At 39.5% G+C, this 20454-nt stretch overlaps 1 protein-coding gene across 1 annotated transcript in view; it reads left to right on the top strand.

The window, feature by feature from the left end:
• The first annotated feature begins 2732 nt into the window (after positions 1-2732).
• ABCD3 (ATP binding cassette subfamily D member 3) overlaps positions 2733-20454 on the top strand; it is an 89179-nt gene continuing 71457 nt past the window's right edge. The window contains exon 1 of the mRNA XM_019957027.2: positions 2733-2964. Within this exon, the coding sequence (XP_019812586.1) occupies positions 2855-2964 (110 nt within the window). The 5' untranslated portion in view covers positions 2733-2854. The remainder of the gene's footprint in view (positions 2965-20454) is intronic.

Below are 20454 nucleotides of genomic sequence, written 5' to 3'. Positions count from 1 at the left end.
CTTTCCCCTAATATGATAATCATCCACTTTTCCTCCCTTTTTTGGAGACATACCCATAATTCCTCGGTTTCCTCTGCTCTGTGGTTTCCTCCGCTGCAGCAAATTAGTAAATGTAACTTTGTTGGGTTACAGATTTGTCCCTGGTGGTATTTATATGATGGAATAAAATTATTTGAGCTCATATTTAACTAATTTCATTATTAAGAATCAGTTATGCTTCTTTTTAAAATTACTTATTTATTTTATTTTTGGCTGCATTGGATCATCTTTGCTTTCTCTAGTTGCAGTGTGGGGGCTACTCTTTTTTTTTGAGTTTTAAACAAAAATTATTTTTTTAACACCAAAAACATTTTCTGCTGGGGTATAACTGATTAACAATGTTGCTGTAGTTTTAAGTATGTAGGGAAGGTACTCAGCCATACATATACATGTATCCATTCTCCCCCAAACCCTCTCCTATCCAGGCTGGCACACAACTTTGAGCAGAGTTCCATGTGCTATCAGTTCAGTTCAGTCCAGTCACTCAGTCGTGTCTGACTCTGCGAGCTCGTGAACCGCAGCAGGCCAGGCCTCCCTGTCCATCACCAGCTCCCAGAGTTCATCCAAACTCATGTCCATTGAGTCGGTGATGCCATCCAACCATCTCATCCTTTGTCATCCCCTTCTCCTCCTGCCCTCAATCTTTCCCAGCATCAGGGGCTTTTCAAATGAGTCAGCTCTTCACATCAGGTGGCCAAAGTATTGGAGTTTCAGCTTTAGCATCAGTCCTTCCAATGAACACCCAGGACTGATCTCCTTTAGGATGGACTGGTTGGATCTCCCTGCAGTCCAAGGGACTCTCAAGAGTCTTCTCCAACACCACAGTTCAAAAGCATCAATTCTTCGGTGCTCAGCTTTCTTCACAGTCCAACTCTCACATCCGTACATGACTACTGGAAAAAGCGTAGCCTTGACTAGACGGACCTTTGTTGACAAAGTAATGTCTCTGCTTTTTAATATGCTGTCTAGGTTGGTCATAGCTTTCCTTCGAAGGAGTAAGCGTCTTTTAATTTCATGGCTATACAGTAGGTCTTTGTTGGTTGTCCATTTTAAATATAGCAGTGTGTACATGACCTTCCCAAAGTCCCTAACAATCCCTTCCGCCAGCGGGGGCTACTCTTGATTGCAGTGCATGGGCTTCTCATTGCCCTGGCTTCTCTTGTTGAGGAGCCTGGGTTCTAGGCACGTGGGCTTCAGTAGTTGGAGCATCTGGGCTCAGAAGTTGTGGCTCATGGACTTAGTTGCTCCGAGGTATATGGAATCTTCCCAGACCAGAGATCTAACCCATTTTTCCTGCATTGGCAGGCAGACTCTCATCCACTGGGCCACCAGGGAAGTCCACTGATGCGTCTTGAACAAGGGTATTTTTAGAGTATCTTGCCCAATGAATCATTCTTGTCTTTTCTCTGATCTGTAGTCTACTTCCTAAATATATCTTTTTTTTGAAATAAAATCTATTTACTAAATAGACATATTTTGGACTAACCTTGCATACCCTTTCTTCACTGCTAGAAACTCCATGATAAACTTTCTCCACTTGTTCCTAACACTTTCACAGTGCTATGCAATTTTTAAATGAACTAGTAATTTTCCCTTTCGCCTTCTTGAGTGATTCTTGTCATCTGTATCAAGAAATTGTCAATTTAAATTGAGAAAACACCTTAGGAAACCAATGTTTTATGGGCTACTTCAAATGGGCTACTTTAATATACAAACTTGTTTTCTTATTGACACACCTGCTTTTTTCTCCTTTCCTCAACTAAAGACAGGGGCTCACTAGTCACTGTACAAAGCCGTCTAAATGCTAAGGATTTCAGTATCACAGGCCCTAGCTGAAGAATGCTGTAATCTCTAATGCCCTTCTGATTTCGGGAGTAAGGCCAGCATGATCACAATGCACTCTTGTTATGGCTGAATGTCCCTCTGCAGAGAATAGTGTTTCTCAAATGTGTTTGATCAGAGCCACATTAAGAAATACATTTTGTTTCACTTCTCGGGGCACATAGATCCAAAAGATTGGTATAAAAATTTCTCAGAACAACTCCATTACACGTAAAGCACGCTGAGATTGTTCTATTCTATATTTCATTAAAAAAAAAAAAAAAGTGATGGTCTCCATCTACCAAACCGATATATAATCCCCTAGAGGTGATAATTTATGGTTTAGAAAACACTGGCTTGGAAAAAGACTTTTGATTTGTAGTCAGTCTTTCCACGTTTCCGTACACCTCTGAGAGTTTCCTACAGTTGTTTTCCTCTAAAGGATTACTGTGCCCTCAGTTTTGTGTAAAGGATCTGTGATGGGGCCGGTCCCCTTCTTCCTGGCTCCTTTAAGAGGCTGGTAACTGCCCAACAGTGGAGGCGGAGTGGCAAGTCTCACCAAGCCGCTGACACAGCCCAGGGCCGCTTTTCCAGTTCTTGTGAAAGCCTTGTGCATGTGCATGTGCGTGTGCGCGCGCGGAGGTGGGGTAAGGCTGAGACCGCGGGATAAGAGCGAGCAGCGGCAAACAGAGCCTCGGGGGCGTCTCTCCGCTCGCGTGCTCGGCGAACCCAGGAGGGTAGGCGCGTGCGCAGAGCTAGTCTGTTCCGGCCCAGAGGCGCCCGCGCGCGCTCCCGCCGAGCCAAAGTCCAAGGTGGGCTCCGGCGCGCGGCCGGCGCGGCGGCGCGCGCCAGGGGACGGCCCTGACCGGTCGGCACCGCCCTCCCTCCGCGCGCTCCTCTCCTCCCAGTCTCCCTCGCGCTTCCTGCACTACGGTAGTCGCCGCCGCGTCCGCGTCCCCGATCCCTTCCCTGTCTCGCTCGTGCTGGCTGTGCCATGGCGGCCTTCAGCAAGTACCTGACCGTGCGAAACTCCTCGCTGGCGGGGGCCACGTTCCTGCTGCTTTGCCTGCTCCACAAGCGGCGCCGCGCCCTCGGCCTGCACAGGTAAGAAGGCCCGTGGCCGCGCCGCCTTCCCGGGCCCGAGCTGGAGCTCCCCGGGCGCTCTTCTTCGCCCGGCGGACGATCCCCTTTGCCCCGTGGGGTCGAGTGGAGCCGGGGCTGGCCGCGGGCGCTGCCGGGCTCCAATGTCAGGGTGTCCGGGTGTCCCGCGACGCGGGAGTTCTCCGTGTTCCCTGCGCTCCGCCTGCCTGTCCAGCTGCCCACTCTGCCCCCGGGGGTGTGAATCTTTTTCTTGCACCCGCTAGCAAACCTGTGCCTCTGACCCGAGGAGTCGTCCCCCATATCCTCCCCTTTTTACATCAACTCCACCACCTCCTTTTTTGCATCAACTTTCTGGGTGTGTTGTAGTTTTGCCATCTCATCTGACTGTCAGTGGATTTGCTTTGTGGACGTTTATGTGTGATTTGAGGATGGGGATTGGACGCACAGGCTGGAGGCTGTTGTTTAAGGCAGTGGGTGAGGTTTGGCATGAATCCTTAGTAGTTGCCATTGAAAGTCGCTAGGATGGTTCACGTGAACTATCCCGGATCCACTTGCAAAGTTGCTTTCTAAAGTGGTGTCCGTTGGAGTTGGTCAGTGGACGCCCTGGCATTTCAGCCGAAAAGGCTGAATGGGTTCCGAGGTATTTGGAGGGCAAGGTTCCCTTTCCTGATTCGCAGGTGGAAGGTGCAAGTGTGCTTTAGATAAGGGTTAGGAGATCTTTTGATTATACTCCGTTGCTTCTCCCTCGAGAATTTTAATGTTTAAATTTAACTTTGGGAGATTATAAGATTAGAGAAGGAATAGAGAATTGAGTTACTTGTTGTGGGGTTATAGATATAATTTATTTGCTTCAGCAAATGAATGAGAAAAGGCTATGTCAAGCATGCTTGCCTGGAAAGTATTAGGTATTTCATATGGAATCTTGGCATAGTGTTTTCATACATTTTATCTCATTCATTTCTTTGGGCAGGTATTGTTGCCTTCTCTTTTGGTTTGCCTATTGTATCTGATTAGTAGTAAACATTGATTTAAAACATTGACAAGTGGGCTTCCTTCCCATGAAGTTCTTCCTAAACCTTCCCCTGTCCCTGATTTCTTTATCTTATTAAAGTTTGAAGTAGTGGCCTTCTTTTCCTTCGTAAATCTGCTTAACAAAGTTGAAAATGATTGGCATCTTCGTCGGAACAATACAGAGCTTTTTCTTCTATCCAGTTTGCTTTTAAAATTACTTATTCTGGAAAATATAAACAAAATTTTAGATGAGATTGTATGTTTTCTGAGCTCCCAGTTGCAAATGGAAGTTATGCATTATCTGGGAATATGCCAGTAGAAAATGTTGAATGTTGTAAAATAACTTTGAATTACACTTTTGCGGAGAAGTACTTAAGGGCATGGAACAGGTGTTTTATTATGGGAGAGGGGGATTTGAGGACTGCCCTAACAGCTCTGGCTTGCTTTTATGATTTCTTTAAAATAAAAACTTCGTTTTATTGTAGAATTACATACTTGTAGAAAAATACATGTAAGTGTAGGGCTTGAAGAATTTTCACAAATGAAACTCACTCATGTAATCATCACTCAGATCTGCACCCAATTAAGAACATTGTCAGCATCCCAGAAACACTCTCCAAGTCCTTCAGGTCCCTTCCAGTCACAGCTAAAGTAGTTCCTGATTAATAAGGCCATAGATAATTGAGTAAGGGAAAGTTTAAGCATAATCTGATGGGAAATAGTAGCAATAATAGCAAAACAATATAATCTGGCTTAGTAAGTAATTTTGGGTGTTTATTCATTATTAATGTAAAAGGCTCTATAGATCTCTTTTTGAGAAATTTTGTGAACTTTGGAGGGGATTAAACTATGCAGCAGTTAATTTACTAAATAAAAGATTCTTGTTAATCTTTTGCGCTGGCAGTACAGTACTAAGGAAAATCTTTATTTTACACATTAAATAGTTTGTGGGAGGCAAATGCAAATTATGAGCAGATAAGCTTGAATTTTAAATTACAGAGATAAAGTGGTTGAATTATTTTAAAGTCATGAAGAATGGTGTCAAATCTATCTTTGTGGATAATATACTTCCAGAATCATTTGGATATCTTTCAGTTGCCGTCTTTGGCATCATAGTGTTGTAGCCACTCATTCCGGCAAACAAACTCACTCAGAAGGACAATGCAGATGGTGGAGTGCAGTTATTACACTGGCAGGCCCAAGGCAGAGTCTCCTCTTAGCCAAGAACCCTGACAAGTTTTTGTGAAAACCTTATATACTCTTAAGTGTACGTGCCCAAACCCACCTCCCCAAATTCCCTGAAACTAGTCTGAACAAAGGAAAAGAAAGATACAGTCAAAGTTAATCCGTGATTCATATGCCTTAAGCCTAGGTAATTAACAGTGGACAGTTATCAATAGGCCTGTGGCTATACCCCAATAAGCATAATAAAATTTATGATTCTATTTGGTTACACAGATGATTAGGATATTCTTTTAGGCTACTGAGAGGCTAGGTACGAGCCCTGGGGCTCTTACATCCTGGGCGTCTGGTTTTCCAGTTGGTATGTCGTTTCCATAGATATTGGGCATATAGCTCAAAGTCCACAGTCCGGCCCAAGATGGGGTGCTGCTTTCAAGATGGAGCTTGTTCTGTCTGTTTCCTCCTTCAATAGTTTGAAGATTAGAAAATTCTAACTTTATATTTTACTGGCTTTTTGGGTGTCTTTGGTAACAGGGCTAATTAACTTTACTATCTAGCACCTAATTAAGGAAATTGTGACTGCTTGACCTTTATAGCTTGTCTGTGCTATTGACAAATTTGTCTTAGAAGATATTCCTTAGAACCAGATAGGTAATAAAGATAGTGAAATCACTTTAAAAGATACAATGTTACATTATTCCAGACATTGGGAGAATGAGTAATTTAATCTTCTGAGTAGTTTTTTAGTTATATATGATTTGACTGGGAGAAATGTACTTTTTATTACAGAAAATCTCACACACATTCAAAGTAAGCAGAATAATTTTGTGGACCCCCATACACTCTACACAAAAAGTACCGTCAACATTCTACCATTCTTGTTTCATCTATAGCTCCTTGCTCCCTACCCCTTGTTTTTTAAAGATTTTTAGGTAAAATTTGTATATATTGAGCTGTACACATCCTGTGTATTTTTAAAATAAATAGATGCAACAGTTTAACACATTCCTTTTGCAAAATTAGAACGTTTTCATCTCCCCAGAAAGTTCCCTTGTATTTGTTCTATATGACCACTGTACTAACTTTTTCACCCTAGTTTTGATTAGTCATACATCTTATGTGTTTATTATTTATATGGAGAATAGTGGAATCATTTTATTCATGGATAAAGGAGACTCATGTATTCAGTTCAAAGGAATTATCTGTTTCATAATGTATTACCACACTAGGTGCTGTGAGATGGAGGTGTTTGTATGCATGTGTCACACGTACATTCAGACAATATATGACATCTTTAAGTGTGAATTAGTTAAAAATGTAAGATGATGACAGTGCAGTGTACAGACAGCCAGGCCTTAGAAATTTCTGAAAGAAGAGATTAATGTGGTTGGGAAGAGTTAACGAAGGTTTTATGAAGGATATGAGCTAAGCCTAGAATGAGGGTAGGAATGAATGACTGGAGATAAATTGAATGTTAACAGAAGCCTTTAACAGATTTTTGTTGCATTTTATGAGGCATGGTCGTGCTCTTTCAGTCCAGTGTCCACTGCCACAAGAGCTCTTTTTAAGAAACACAAATATGGTCATGTTATTTCATCATTCAACTCCTTCAGCTATTCTAAAATACAAAATTCTTAGCGTGAGAGAACGGTGTTCGTGATCTGGTCCTTTACTACTTAGCCAGCCATATGAAATTAATAGTCTCTGAGCAGGATGAGCTCTGCCCAGCCGTTGCCGTCTAATTGTAATCATTCTCATCCCCACCACTTCTTCCCACCCTTTGATGTGTATTTTCCTTCATGACTCAGTTCAGTTAGCACTTTCTTTTAAATGTTGTCTGTCTTTTCCTGATCTCCAAACTGATGTTGTTGTCCTCTGCTCTCATGCTGCGCTAAGCATTCCTCTGCTCTGTATTGTACCAGTTTATTTTCTTGGCTTCTGTCTGCATCAGACTGTGAGTTTCTGGAGGCTATGGACTGAGTTATCTTTACATTCCTAGTTTGCATATGTCACAGGATAGACATTCAGAAGCATTTATAGGGTGGACAAATGATACAGGATAGTTGAAGACTTTTTAAGGATAATTGACAGGCAGTTGGAGATGGGGTACTAGCACAAACATGAGTTAAAGGCATTATCTTCAGAGAGGTGATAGTTGTGTGCCTGAGATTATATAACAGGAACTGGGGGTAGGGGAGGGTAGGAAATCAGTGGGCCAGTTTTAGAAGGCAAGGCAGGGACCAGTCAACATTGCCAAACTATTTTATGATCTTAAAAAAAAACAAAGAGCAGAAGCAGAACAAAGCAGTTTTCTTTCTCTTCTCATGAATGCTTGTCAGAGTTCAGATTTCTCATCCTGGGTTTCAGAATCTGCCTTTATCTGTTCTCACCTTACCTGGCTAATCTTTTATTCCGTTACCTGTTCCAAATAGACCAGTTTCTGCACTGTTTTCTGAACAGGCCACACTGCTTCATGGCTTTGGAGCCTTATTCATGGTTTAGCCGTACCTGGAATATCTCTTCCTATATTCTCTGTTCTTCAACTCTTATCCTTTAAAGGTTAGGCCAAGGTCACCTTTTCCATGAAGTGTTTTTAAACAACTTTTAATCTGAATGATAAGCATTCCCCTTTAGTCTTATGAACCGTGTGTTTAGGTACTTTTTTTGTTTCATCTATTAATTGTTTGAGTGTGATCTAGTTGTTGGCCATCAAAGTGTAGCCATGTCCACCAGCTTATGGTGTGGTCCTTCGTCTTTTTCAAAGCCCCAGTCTGTAGATGGTAGGAATAGCCAAATGTTTCTGAAGAGTTTCAGAAAGCTGTGTTTTTCTTAGTCATGCCTTGCTTCACTTCTATGTTTCTGCTCTATTTTAGCTTCCACTTATATCTTGTCTCTTGAGCCTGTCATTTTGGTATCTGCCTTGATTCCTCTAAATTCACAAATCAGGTTTTGGTGTAGAGGTTTTTGAAAATTTGGAAGTAGTGGCAGGGATTATATCACAACGTGTTGTTGTTGTTTAATCACTCAGTTGTGTCCGACTCTTTTGCAACCCCATGCACTCTAGCCCACTAGGCTCCTCTGTCCATGGAATTTCCCAGGAAAGAATACTGGAGTGCTCTTCTCCAGGGGATCTTCCCAACCCAGGGATCGAACCCAGGTCACCTGCATTGCAGGAGGATTCTTGACTTCTGAGCCATTGGGGAAGCACCATATCATGACACAGAGAACAGCTTAAAATGAAGTTCTTTTATTTACAAGTTTCTTGGACATTCCCATATGGGGGCCACCCCTATAACATCCACTCTCATGGTTCACCCTAAGGGTCTCATTCCCCCTGTTAGAAATTTGTTAGCTTTGTTGGATGCTATAGGGGTTGGCCCCATATGGATCCTCAGAATAAAAAGGAGATGCTTAAGTAATTATAGGTGAAGAAGATCTCAAAGGATTTGCCAGGAAAAGCAGCTACATACAGAAACCAACTGATGCAGTTCGTTTTCTCAGAACTGTGTAGCTGTCTGTGGTATGCTTCAGGTAACTGGGTACAGACTGCTTAATAAATACATGTCTCAGTTTTTGGCACATTAGCATCATTGGCCAGGCAGTCTATTTTAGGGCTTTTGCTATGGCCATTCCCCTGCCTGTAATTCTCTTTCCTCATTTATCACTACTGTTTTCTCTCCCATTTTTCAGTCTTTTAGCAGATGTCTTCTCAGTGAGACCCTCCACTGGCACTTAGTGTAAAATTGCATCCTTCACATACACACTCACTGCCTGCTTTCTTGGCTCTATTTTTCTCCGTAGCACTTAGCACTATCAATTGCTTATTTAATTCACATATTAACTTACTTATTGTATCTCTGCTGCTGGAATGTAAGTTCCATGAGGGCAAGAAATTTTTGTTTGTTTTGTTCATTGTTATAAGTCCAGTGGCTAGAGCTGTGGCTGGCATATAGTAGGCACTCAAAAAAGTTTGTTAAATGACTACCTCTAAAATGCTCATTTCTTAGAGCTTTAGTTACTATTGTTTTAAATAATAGTTTTTTTCTTGCTACAAATGTAAATGTTGTCTCCTTAAGTATATTATGAACTCTTTAGGAGCTGGGCTGCTTCTATATGCATGTGTAAAGCATATCTTAGAAATTTATAAAAATAATATCATTATTATTATATTTTATAACCTGCTTTTGATAGTTAGCAGTAGAGTGAAAACATTAAAAACAGTTATAAAAAATTGAAAATCATGTATAATGTCATCACCATAATATACATATTGTTTTATTTTTATTACCTTTATTATTTATATGCATATTTTTACATAGCTGTATGCATGCTTTGCTACTTTCATTTTAACGCATAGACATCATTCTTGTGTTTTTACATGAACCTCTACTATATTTTAAAATAAATCTATAAACACTCCTTTGTGTGACTGTATCATAATTTATTTTACCCTTAAATATTGGATATCTAGATTGCTTCTGTAATTTTTATGGACAATACTGTATATATTTGTGAGTGAACATTTCTCTCTCTGCTGAATTATTTCCTTGGAATAATTGCCAGAAATAGGATTAATGAAGGAAAGTTACAAGCTTTCCTTAGTGTAGTTTATACCTTAGTTTATACCTTTCCTTTTCCAGAAAAGGTGTAAACATTCTGGAGCTACACAAGTTCTACATATTACTTTTTAAGAATTGTGCCATAGAATACTATGAATGAGTGCTAATTTAATTCTCTAATCATCGTTAGAAGATCATGGTATCTGGTCCCATCACTTCATGGGAAATAGATGGGGAAATAGTGGAAACAGTGTCAGACTTTATTTTTTGGGGCTCCAAAATCACTGCAGATGGTGATTGCAGCCATGAAATTAAAAAACGCTTACTCCTTGGAAGAAAAGTTATGACCAACCTAGATAGCATATTCAAAAGCAGAGACATTACTTTGCCAACAAAGGTCCTTCTAGTCAAGGCTATGGTTTTTCCTGTGGTCATGTATGGATGCGAGAGTTGGACTGTGAAGAAGGCTGAGCGCCGAAGAATTGATGCTTTTGAACTGTGGTGTTGGAGAAGACTCTTGAGAGTCCCTTGGACTGCAAGGAGATCCAACCAGTCCATTCTAAAGGAGATCAGCCCTGGGATTTCTTTGGAAGGAATGATGCTAAAGTTGAAACTGCAGTACTTTGGCCACCTCATGCGAAGAGTTGACTCATTGGAAAAGACTCTGATGCTGGGAAGGATTGGGGGCAGGAGAAGGGGATGACAGAGGATAAGATGGCTGGATGGCATCACTGACTCGATGGACATGAGTCTGAGTGAACTCTGGGAGTTGGTGATGGACAGGGAGGCCTGGTGTGTGGCAATTCATGGGGTCGCAAAGAGTTGGACACGACTGAGCGACTGAACTGAACTGAATCATCATTAAGGGATATTAGAATTTTTTTGATAGGGGGATTATTTTAGAGGGGTAAAGTAATGTTGCAGACTTATTTTAATTGGCACGAATGCATATTTTTACATGTGAAACTTACCTTTGTTATGGAGACACTTGGTATAGTATAAAACATAGTCATTGGTGTTAGATACAGGTTCAGGGTTTTATTCAACTGTCTGCTAGACCTGTGATCTTGGTCAATTAGTCAACTTCTTTGAGCCTCAGTTTTCTTATCTGTAGAACATGAATAATAGTATTTACTTAACTGAGTAGTTGTGAGGATTAAATGAGGAAATGTCCTAACTCAGTAGCTGGAACAAAGCTCAGAAGATAAAGTGAAGTGGCTCAGTGGTGTCTGACTCTTTGCAACCCTGTGGACTGTAGCATCCGTCCGTGGCTCCTCCGTCCATGGGATTTTCAAGGCAAGAGTACTGGAGTGGGTTGCCATTTCCTTCTCCAGGGGATCTTCCCAACCCAGGGATTGAACCCAGGTCTCCCGCATTGTAGGCAGACGCTCTTACTATCTGAGCCACCAGGGATAAAAGATAACTTTAACTTTCCCTTTGCTTGCTAACAGACAGCAAAAATCCCATTGTGAGGTTCTCAATAATTATTGAGCCTTCCTAAAAATTTTCCTCACAAAAAAAATATGCCCACAAAAATTTCCCTAAAGAAACCTTTTGAATCAGAGTTGGAAAGTATTTAAGTTACTTTTTATGTGACATGGTTTCAGGCCTTAGTGTTTTTCAGTTGTTGCTTCCTGAATACGATACTCTTTTTCCCAGCCCCTTAAAGAGGAGGTCTGAAACTGAATTCATTATTCTAAGTGTGGTCTGATCGGGTGGAATAGGTTGTTACCTGCTTTGTAGATCCAAAGCTTTTGTTAAAATAGGGGAAGTTGCATTCATTATTGTGGCAGTAAGTATTCTTTACTCATATTTTAGCCTTCACAATTGTTTCCCTCCTTTCCCCTTCTCAACTTGCTGGTTTGATTTTTTTTTTTTTTAAACCTGGGTATGGGTATTTACAAGTTATCTTTGGGCATGTTACTTCCTGCTAAATTTTTTTTATCCTGCACATTAGTATTCTTTCTGTATATTTAGTCAGTAAATTAAGTTATTGGATAGGACTAAGTATAGAACAATATATTTGTAGCACTGTAACCTTTCTTTTAAATGATGCCCTTTGGGTGTTATATTGGTTCTCATCTTTAACCTGGTTCCTTTTCACATGTTTTCTTCTAGTGATGATTTGGCCTTCTGACAACAGGGCTAGGCATCAGGGCCAGAGTCCTTCCTGCTCTGTGATGTTTCTGCTGGAGTCAGTGGTGAGGGGTCTTTTCTTTTTTCGTCATGGATGATGAATATCACCACTTTCCACTCTACTGCAATGAATAGAAACTGAAATTACAATTTTTGGCCACACCACATGGCCTGCAGGATCTTAGTCTCCTGACTAGGGATCAGACCTGTGCCCCCCGAAGTGGAAAGGCGGAATCCTAACCGCTGGACCACCAGGGAATTCACTGAATTGGAATTGTGAAGAAGAGATAGGCACTCTTTGTAATTTTCTTTATAGAGTTACATATACCAAATTAGGTTTTATTCAAAATGGGTAGTGTATTTCTCTATTGTTATTTTTTTGGAATGATTCTTTACAGAATGTTAGAGATGTTTAAAAATGACATGTGTAGTCATTTCTAGAAAAAATTAGGCATAAGGCCCTTGGTTAAGAATATGGCTTTTATCATAACTTTTTTTTTATGAGGAAATAACTTTTGTTTTAGGCATCTCTGTCAGGAATGTAACCTTCCATAGCATTAGGATAAAATGCTCTGGATAATTGATCGGTTGTTCCCAATAGTTGTGGGGACTATTACACATATTTAAGATAGTTTGAAGCCCTGCTAGGTGAAACTAGTGAGTGTGCTTAAAGGTGTTTGTTTTTTTTAATTCATTTGTTGTCCTTTGGATAATTAGCAGTCCTAAATGAATGCAGTTAGATTAATAAAGTATAAAACTGAAAATAAAGCTCATCAAAGCATTCAGCTATATTGATATCTGTGAATCACTGCTATAATGATACTGTAATAATAGAAATAAACGTGGGTTATATGATTTATTCTCTGCTTAAGAAGTTATCTATTGGCATTAAAAATAAATGAATTATGTGAAATGCATGTGTTTTGCATATCTTCAACTTGCTTGTAAAAAATGCTTCATAATAATTTGCATCAAACTCAGTCTTCTGGCTCTAAATTCAGTGTCACTATCATTCTCTCTTCATTGTATCTTAGAAGTGAACTTAGGTTATAGCAGAAGAAGGAACTGAGGTACGGTCAGATGTTTTCCTCATTTCAGAACAAGGACTGGAGGCGTAGGTTGGCGTGGGAATCAGTGAACCACTCAAAGAAAGGAACCCAAAGATCATGCACTAACTCATAAAATGTTGCATGCCTGCTACATGTTAGATGCTGGGTTTATCAGTTCAGTCGCTCAGTTGTGTTCGACTCTCTGTGACCGCATGGAGTGCAGCACGCCAGGCCTCCCTGTCCATCACCAGCTCCTACAGCTTACTCAAACTCATGTCCGTCGAGTCGGTGATGCCATCCAACCACCTCATCCTCTGTCGTCCTGGGTCCATAGAGATGAACAAAAGCTCCTGTTGTCAAGAGCTGGGGTATGATCCAAGTCTGTACCTTCATTCAACACCCAGTGGTGGCTCCTGAGGACACACAGTAGTGAGTGAGGTAGGCCTGTTTCCCAGATGGATCCCATAGTGGGAGAAGACCTATTTCATTTTACTTTTGTATTGGGCACTTGGGAAGATTAAACATTGAATTAGAATTCTTGCTCTTAAGAAACTCACAACTATTGAAAGAATCCTGTGTCTTAACATTTCACACTGAATTTCTAGTTTAAAACATCTGGTATATTTTATTTAAAATATTATTTCTCCATTTACCTGTGAATACAGTTTTGTTGTATCAGGAAATGAGATTTAATTCAACATTTTAAACATTTGCTTTCCCCTGCAGTAATGCCCAAGATGTGGTGTTTAGGAAGCAGGTGTCAGAGAATCAATGAAATGATCCCCATTTTTAATAGATGGGATAATTAACAGTTTAACTATTGATGGGTGAATACATTTCTCTGTGTATTTTATCACTGGCTCAACAAAATAGCTACTTCCCCATCACTGAAGAAAGTTTCAGTGTTGGAGGAAATAAAACATTGATCCAGTACATTCTACTGAATGCTTGTTATGTGTCACTAGGCTAGGTAAGTACTGAGATACAAAATTGATGAATGTTATTTCTAACCTCAGTCTTATGGAAATGCAAATACATAGAAAAGTTGTATTGTACAAATCAATATCATTAGACGTTTGGTCTAATAATAATTCTGTGGGAGAGAGCTCTGAGCTGAGAATGTTTGATTGTTTTGGTTGTTACCTGGGGAGGTTTCAGTCTTGTGCCTGACCTTAAGAGATAAGGAGTAAAAGGCATTCCAGGTAGGGAAGGTAGCATGAGCAAAGGCATGGTGTGGGTGGAATTACGATTCGAGAAGAAGGACTTTCAAGACATGAAGCTGGTAACATTACTATTAACTGTTTATTGAGCACGTGTATTATAGGTTTAAATATTTTGCATTTATTCCTTACAACAGTCTTTTGAGATAGTTGTTTTATTATGTTTATTTTATTGGGGAGTAATCAGAAAGGTAAAAATGACCCCTGATGATAAGAGTTCTTATGGTTGAATTAGCCATGTAGAGGGTAAAGGACGGAGTAAAACATTTATATCAGTCCTTCAGATTGACTTAGATTTGTAACCAAGCAAGGCCTCATGCGTCCATTGACACAGAAAGCCAGACTCTTGACAGCAGGTGTTTTCAGCCAAGTAAGGGTTTGTTGCAAGGGGCCAGGCCGGGGAGTGAGAGCCTGTCCTCAGATCCATCTTGTTTTTTGAGTTGGAGATTGTCTTAAAGGGGAAGAACAAAGAGAATGGGCCTAATCATCATCTGTGACGTTTCTTAATCATAGTTTTGGGAGTCAGGATGTTCTAGCTTAGGAGTCTCAGACCAGGTGGTCCGTGGCTTGGGGGTCTGTTATCTGATCTTGCCCTGGAGAAACAACCTGGGTTAGTATGTTAATGATGATACACAGACTAGCGATTTTAGTACATTAACGATGTTATCGACACCAGCAATTTTAGTCATCTGACTGTGGTTGATTAGTGTTCAGTTAGCACAGGATTGAGGTCAGAGGGGACAAAAAAGGAGTAAAGAATTGGATAGAGAGATTAATCATAAACTCAGTAAGGGAGCTTAGATTCAAAAGAACAGCCAAGAATCATTGGGGGTGGGGTAGGGACAGGAAAGAATTATTCAGAGGTTAGAAAGAAGTCTTACGTTGAATTCAAAGTGAAGTTAATTGTTACAGTAACAGTTTTGTCATAGTACATTAGTATTGAAGTATTATAATCATTGGAGGAGGTAGTGGTAACCCAGTATTTTTCCAGGAAAATCCCATGGACAGAGGAGCCTGGTGAGCTATAGTCCATGGGGTCGCAAAAGAGTGGACACAACTGAGCAACTGGGCACTGGGCACATTATAGTCATGGTGAAATACTGTTTAAGATCTTGAAAGCTTTTTTATTGTACATTATACAACAAAATGTCGGAGAAGGCAATGGCAACCCACTCCAGTACTCTTGCCTGGAGAATCCCAGGGATGGGGGAGCCTGGTGGGCTGCCGTCTATGGGGTCGCACAGAGTCGGACGCGACTGACTTCAACTTAGCAGCAGCATATTTGAACTACATCACTTTGTTCTCTTAGAGAACTGAGGTTTTGAGGACTTCACTTTGCTGTTAGGCCTTAAGTTAAGGTTTCTTGAGTGACACTATAAAAAACAGCAATTGAAAACTCACTTTAAATGTTACTTATGACATCAAGTCAGAGAAGGCGATGGCACCCAACTCCAGTACTCTTGCCTGGAAAGTCCCATGGACGGAGGAGCCTGGTAGGCTGCAGTCCATGGGGTCGCTAAGAGTCAGACACGACTGAGCGACTTCACTTTCACTTTTCACTTTGCTGCATTGGAGAAGGAAATGGCAACCCACTCCAGTGTTCTTGCCTGGAGAATCCCAGGGATGGGGGAGCCTGGTGGGCTGCCGTCTATGGGGTCGCACAGAGTCGGACACGACTGAAGCTACTTAGCAGCAGCAGCAGCAGCAGCATGCAACAAAATGTAGAAAAGTGCATGAAATACATATATGAATTAATGTCTTTTTTTTTTTGTATAACTAGCACCCAAGTCAAGAAATATCTTTGCCATCCACCCAGAAGCCTTCCACTTGGCCCTTCCTAATCACAGCCCCTTCCCTCTATAGTCCTGACTTCTCTGGTAATGGCATCTTTGTATTTCTTTATAATTTTTATCATCCAAAGCTACACTCCTGAGCACTGTAATTTAATTGTGTTTGTGGGGTTTTTTTTTGTTCAAGTGTGTCTTAATTTCTGTGTCCCCATGCCCTTTCTCTTTCCCTTTTCTTTATTATAGTTTATTTGGTGAAGCAACCAGGTATTTCCACCTATAGAGGTTTGCTAATCTGGCTTATGCCTCTTGTGTCATTTTTTCTCATTCTCTGTATTTCCTCTAAATTGGTAGTTGAATCGAAGGGCTTGATCAAGTTTAGATTTTGGTTTTTGGACAAGAATGCTTCCTAGGTGTTGATGTGGTATACTCTGTTGCAAGGTATATAATGTCTGGTTGTTTCTCTTTTTGTAATTTGAGCAGCCATTGATATTTGATACCTAGAACAATGAGCTTATTAGGGCTTACAAAATGGTGATATTTGAATTCTGTTCTTATTTCCTTTGTAAGGTGGAATGCTTCCATAAAAAGAAACTTTTCTTCATCTGTTTGGTTATCCAGTGACACAGTTCAGTTAGGAAAGGCAGGATAGATATTTTTTTCTATATTAGTTTTTAAAATAATACAGTTTATATGGCAGAAACCAACACAACATGGTAAAGCAATTTTCCTCCAATTAAAAAAGACAATAATGTATTAGTTTCTTATTATTCTCCAAAGGTGATCAATGATTTTTTCTTAAGTGTCATTATGAACTTATTGATTTACTCCTTGAAAAGAAGAATTTACTACTCTTTTAGATGCTTTGGAGGAACCTTTATGCATGCAGTGAATCTTATACATATATGAAATGTGCCTCAGTTATCAACTCTTGCATTGGCACCATTTCTATTTAAATTTTAGAATCAGCATGTTGGGATATTGATGAGAATTTCGTCTCATTTATAGATTAATTTTTAATACTGGTTATATTGCCCTTGCCCTTTTTTTGATCAATCTTGCTATGATTGTAAAATGTGTCAGTTTTTTAAAAAAAATTGACTCTTAGTTTTGCTTTACCTCTATTGTCTTTTGTTTCATTTATTTATATTTTCTTCAATTAATTTTGTTCTTTTTCAAATGTTCAGATAGATAATGAATTTTCAGTCTTCTTTTCTAATGTATGCATTTTAGGTTATAAAGTTCTCTAAGCACTGTTTTGTTGCATCCCACAGGTTTTTTTGATATGTAAACTCTTATTTTGTAAACATATAATTTGATGTATATGTCATTCATTTCAAATATTTAGAAAAATTTCTTAGACCCATGGCTTTTCACAAGAAAAAGTGAATCTCTTTCTGTCAATTGTAACACACCATCCCAGCAGTTATTTCTGAGTAGTTCCTTTGCCAGGTTTGTCTAGCTTCCCTTATGAGCTGTATTCAGTAGAGGACTGGCTGTGCTTTGTGGTTCGTATCTGGTAGTTGGTGCTGGCTGGTGGCTGGGATGCCCTGGTTTTCATTTTAGTGACTTTGTATCTTTCAGTAGGCTCAACAGTTGCTCAAATGGTAGTCTCGGGTGAGCATTCCAAGAAGTCAAGGTGAAAGCAGAAAGACTTCCACACATTCTGTTGACTGGAGCAAGTCACAAGCCTGGCCCAGATTCAAGGATGGGAGAAGATTTCCTCCATTTTAGGAATTTGTCTCAGTATTTAATCTACCACAATTTCCAAACATTTAGGGGTTTTTCTTGTATTTTTCTTTTTGCTGTTAATTACCAGCAAAATTGCTTTGTGGTTAGAGTATTGATTTGTTTTTTCATCATTTTGTTTTTAACCTGTTTTAGTTGTTTGGAAGTTATTCTCTATTTAAATTAAAAAAATTTTTTTTACTGATTACCCTAGAAATTTTGACATCTGCTTGCCTTTTCAAGTCTAAACCATTAATCAATAAGAAATGCTTCATCATCCTCCCAGGCAGTAAAAGGACTTCAGAGCAGTGACCCCATTAACTTTACCCCTGATTTAGATGCCATTTGTTGCTGTTGTTGTTTTTTTTAGTACTGTAAGTCATTATGTTGTTGTTTTATATAATATTCATTTAGAGGTAATTATATATTTGCCATATTTGCTTTCCATTCCATCTTGCAACCTGTGCCTTCCAGCTGGAATCAACCCTCCTCTTCCCCATAATATGTCCTTTAGAAATTTCTTTAGTACAAGTCTGCTCCTGATGAACCCTCTCCATGTTGTCAGGTAATTTCTTTATTTGCCTTCATTCGTGTAAGTGTCTTTTTTCCATAAATGTTTAAGTGTAGATTGGCAGTAATTTTCTTTTTGTACATTGAAGATTTGATTCCATTATCTTCTGGTTTCCTTTATTAATGTTGAGAAGTCACCTGTCAGTTTGTAACTGTTGCTCCTTTGAAGGTAATTATTCTTTTTTTCTCCCGTAGCAGTTTTTAAGAATTTATATTTGTCTTTGGTTTTCTGAAGCTCACTATAATTTGGTTAAGTGTGGATTTATTTTTTATCTTGCTTAGGATTCACAGGCCTTTTAACTTTTATGGATTGATGTCTTTCTTCCATTTTGGAATATTCTCAGCCTTTATCTGAGATCTGTTGAACCAATTGATTAGATATTTAATTTTAATTGTTGTATTTTTTATTTTTATTTTTGAATTCCATTTGGTTTTAAGTCTCTGTAGCTTTTTATTATTTCCTTGTCTTGGTAGATATCTTTATTTTATTTTATTTCCTTAAGTACAGTCTGTGTTGTCTTATAGGATATGTTTGGAAATTCAAGTATCTGAAATCTTTTTAGGTCTGCTTCTGTTTTCTCTGATTTCTGCTAGTTCTTGCTTATGGAGTTTAGTTTCCCATGTGCTTGGTTATTTTTGATTATGATCTGGACATGTTATTTAAAATCATTTGTAGGAATAATTTTGAGGTTTATAGTAAACAATACTTTCATTTTAAGAGGAACATTTACTTCTTAAAATGCCTAGGAGCAGTGTTAGTTAGGGAACAACTTAAACCAAATTTCTTAAGAGAACATACTAAAATTTTTAATACAGTATCTTAATAAGCAGACGCAAGACTCACATTTCAGGTTTCGTAGTTTTGTTTCCCAAAGGAGTTATATCATTATATATTCACATTATTGTCATGTTGTTGTTTAGTGGCTAAGTCGAGTCCATTGTCAGGTTAATTCCTTTGAAATTAACATCTCTACTTTTGAACTTCAAATCTCAGCTTAAAAAAAATTATATTCTGGACAATCCCATATAGTTATCTTATTGGAACCTGAAAATTAGCACATTCACATTATTATTTCCCTGAATGCTTCTGTGGTTATTATGGTAAATAGAATCACTGTCCTCAGGTCACTCAAGGTGTAAACTATTTGTGAGGCAAGAGTTAAAATGATCTTTACCTTTCAGGGCATAAATTTGGAGCTAATACTTCCAGTCTCTTTACGTGGTTCTTTAAATCTTTGTTCTTCTTTCATTTCCATATTTAGTTAGGCCTTTATGGCACCCCACTCCAGTACTCTTGCCTGGAGAATCCCAGGGATGGCGGAGCCTGGTGGGCTGCCATCTATGGGGTTGCACAGAGTCGGACACGACTGAAGCGACTTAGCAGCAGTAGCTCTTATCTATTCCGTCATCCTGTTACTTCTAGCAAATATTTTTTTGCATCTTTCTTTCCATTTTCTTAGCTACCACCTTTGCTCAGCTCTTCATTATTTCTGGTCCCTGATTGACCTTGGCTGTGTGTGTGCCTGTGTGCTTCCCCCACCCCCACCCCCACCCCCCACCCCCCTTCCCCTGCCTTAAATACACTCACTGTTTGATGTGGCTATGGAAGTGAAGTGGGAGAGAATAGAAATGACAGGAAAATCCTTCTTAGAAAGTAGGTGGGAAAATCGTTAGTACATGAGAAATTTTGAGAGCCTGAATTGAAATCGGGGCAATAGAGGAAGAGGAGAGCATGGAGAGAGATTGGATAAAAAGAGTATGCGAAAGGGAGATTATTCAAGTTTGTGGCTGGGGTTGGGTAGAAAAAGGTACATTCACTGAGTGAGGATCCATTTCAGTATGAGAAAATGGAAGAGTAGGTTTGGGGTGGAACAGTAAGTTCAGACATAAAAGTACATGGAAAGTTTAAAGTAGTTTCAGTAGATACAAGTACAAATATCTTATTTTAAAAAATGGATATTCAAGTCAGGAGTTCAGGACAGATGAGGGTACTAGAGGTTTGGGGAGTCTTTTGAGTACAGGTGATAGCTGTTATCATGGTTTTGACTGAGGTGTTCTAGAGCGGTATCTCTAGACTCTAATGGATCTAATGATTCTGATAATTTTTTAACTTTGTTAAATTTTTCATCTTAGTGATGTTATAAATAAAAGAATATATGCACCTCTGGGTCATCTGAATGACTATTGCAGATTTGTGTTTCTGTTTGTGTTTGAATGGTTGTTTAATTGTCTCCAAAGAGACTACATGTAA

This window comes from Bos indicus, chromosome 3 (assembly GCF_029378745.1).
Source record: "Bos indicus isolate NIAB-ARS_2022 breed Sahiwal x Tharparkar chromosome 3, NIAB-ARS_B.indTharparkar_mat_pri_1.0, whole genome shotgun sequence".
Classification (NCBI taxonomy): Eukaryota; Metazoa; Chordata; class Mammalia; order Artiodactyla; family Bovidae; genus Bos; species Bos indicus.
The sequence above is the reverse complement of the archived record's forward strand: the minus strand, read 5'-3'. Positions and strand labels throughout refer to the sequence as shown.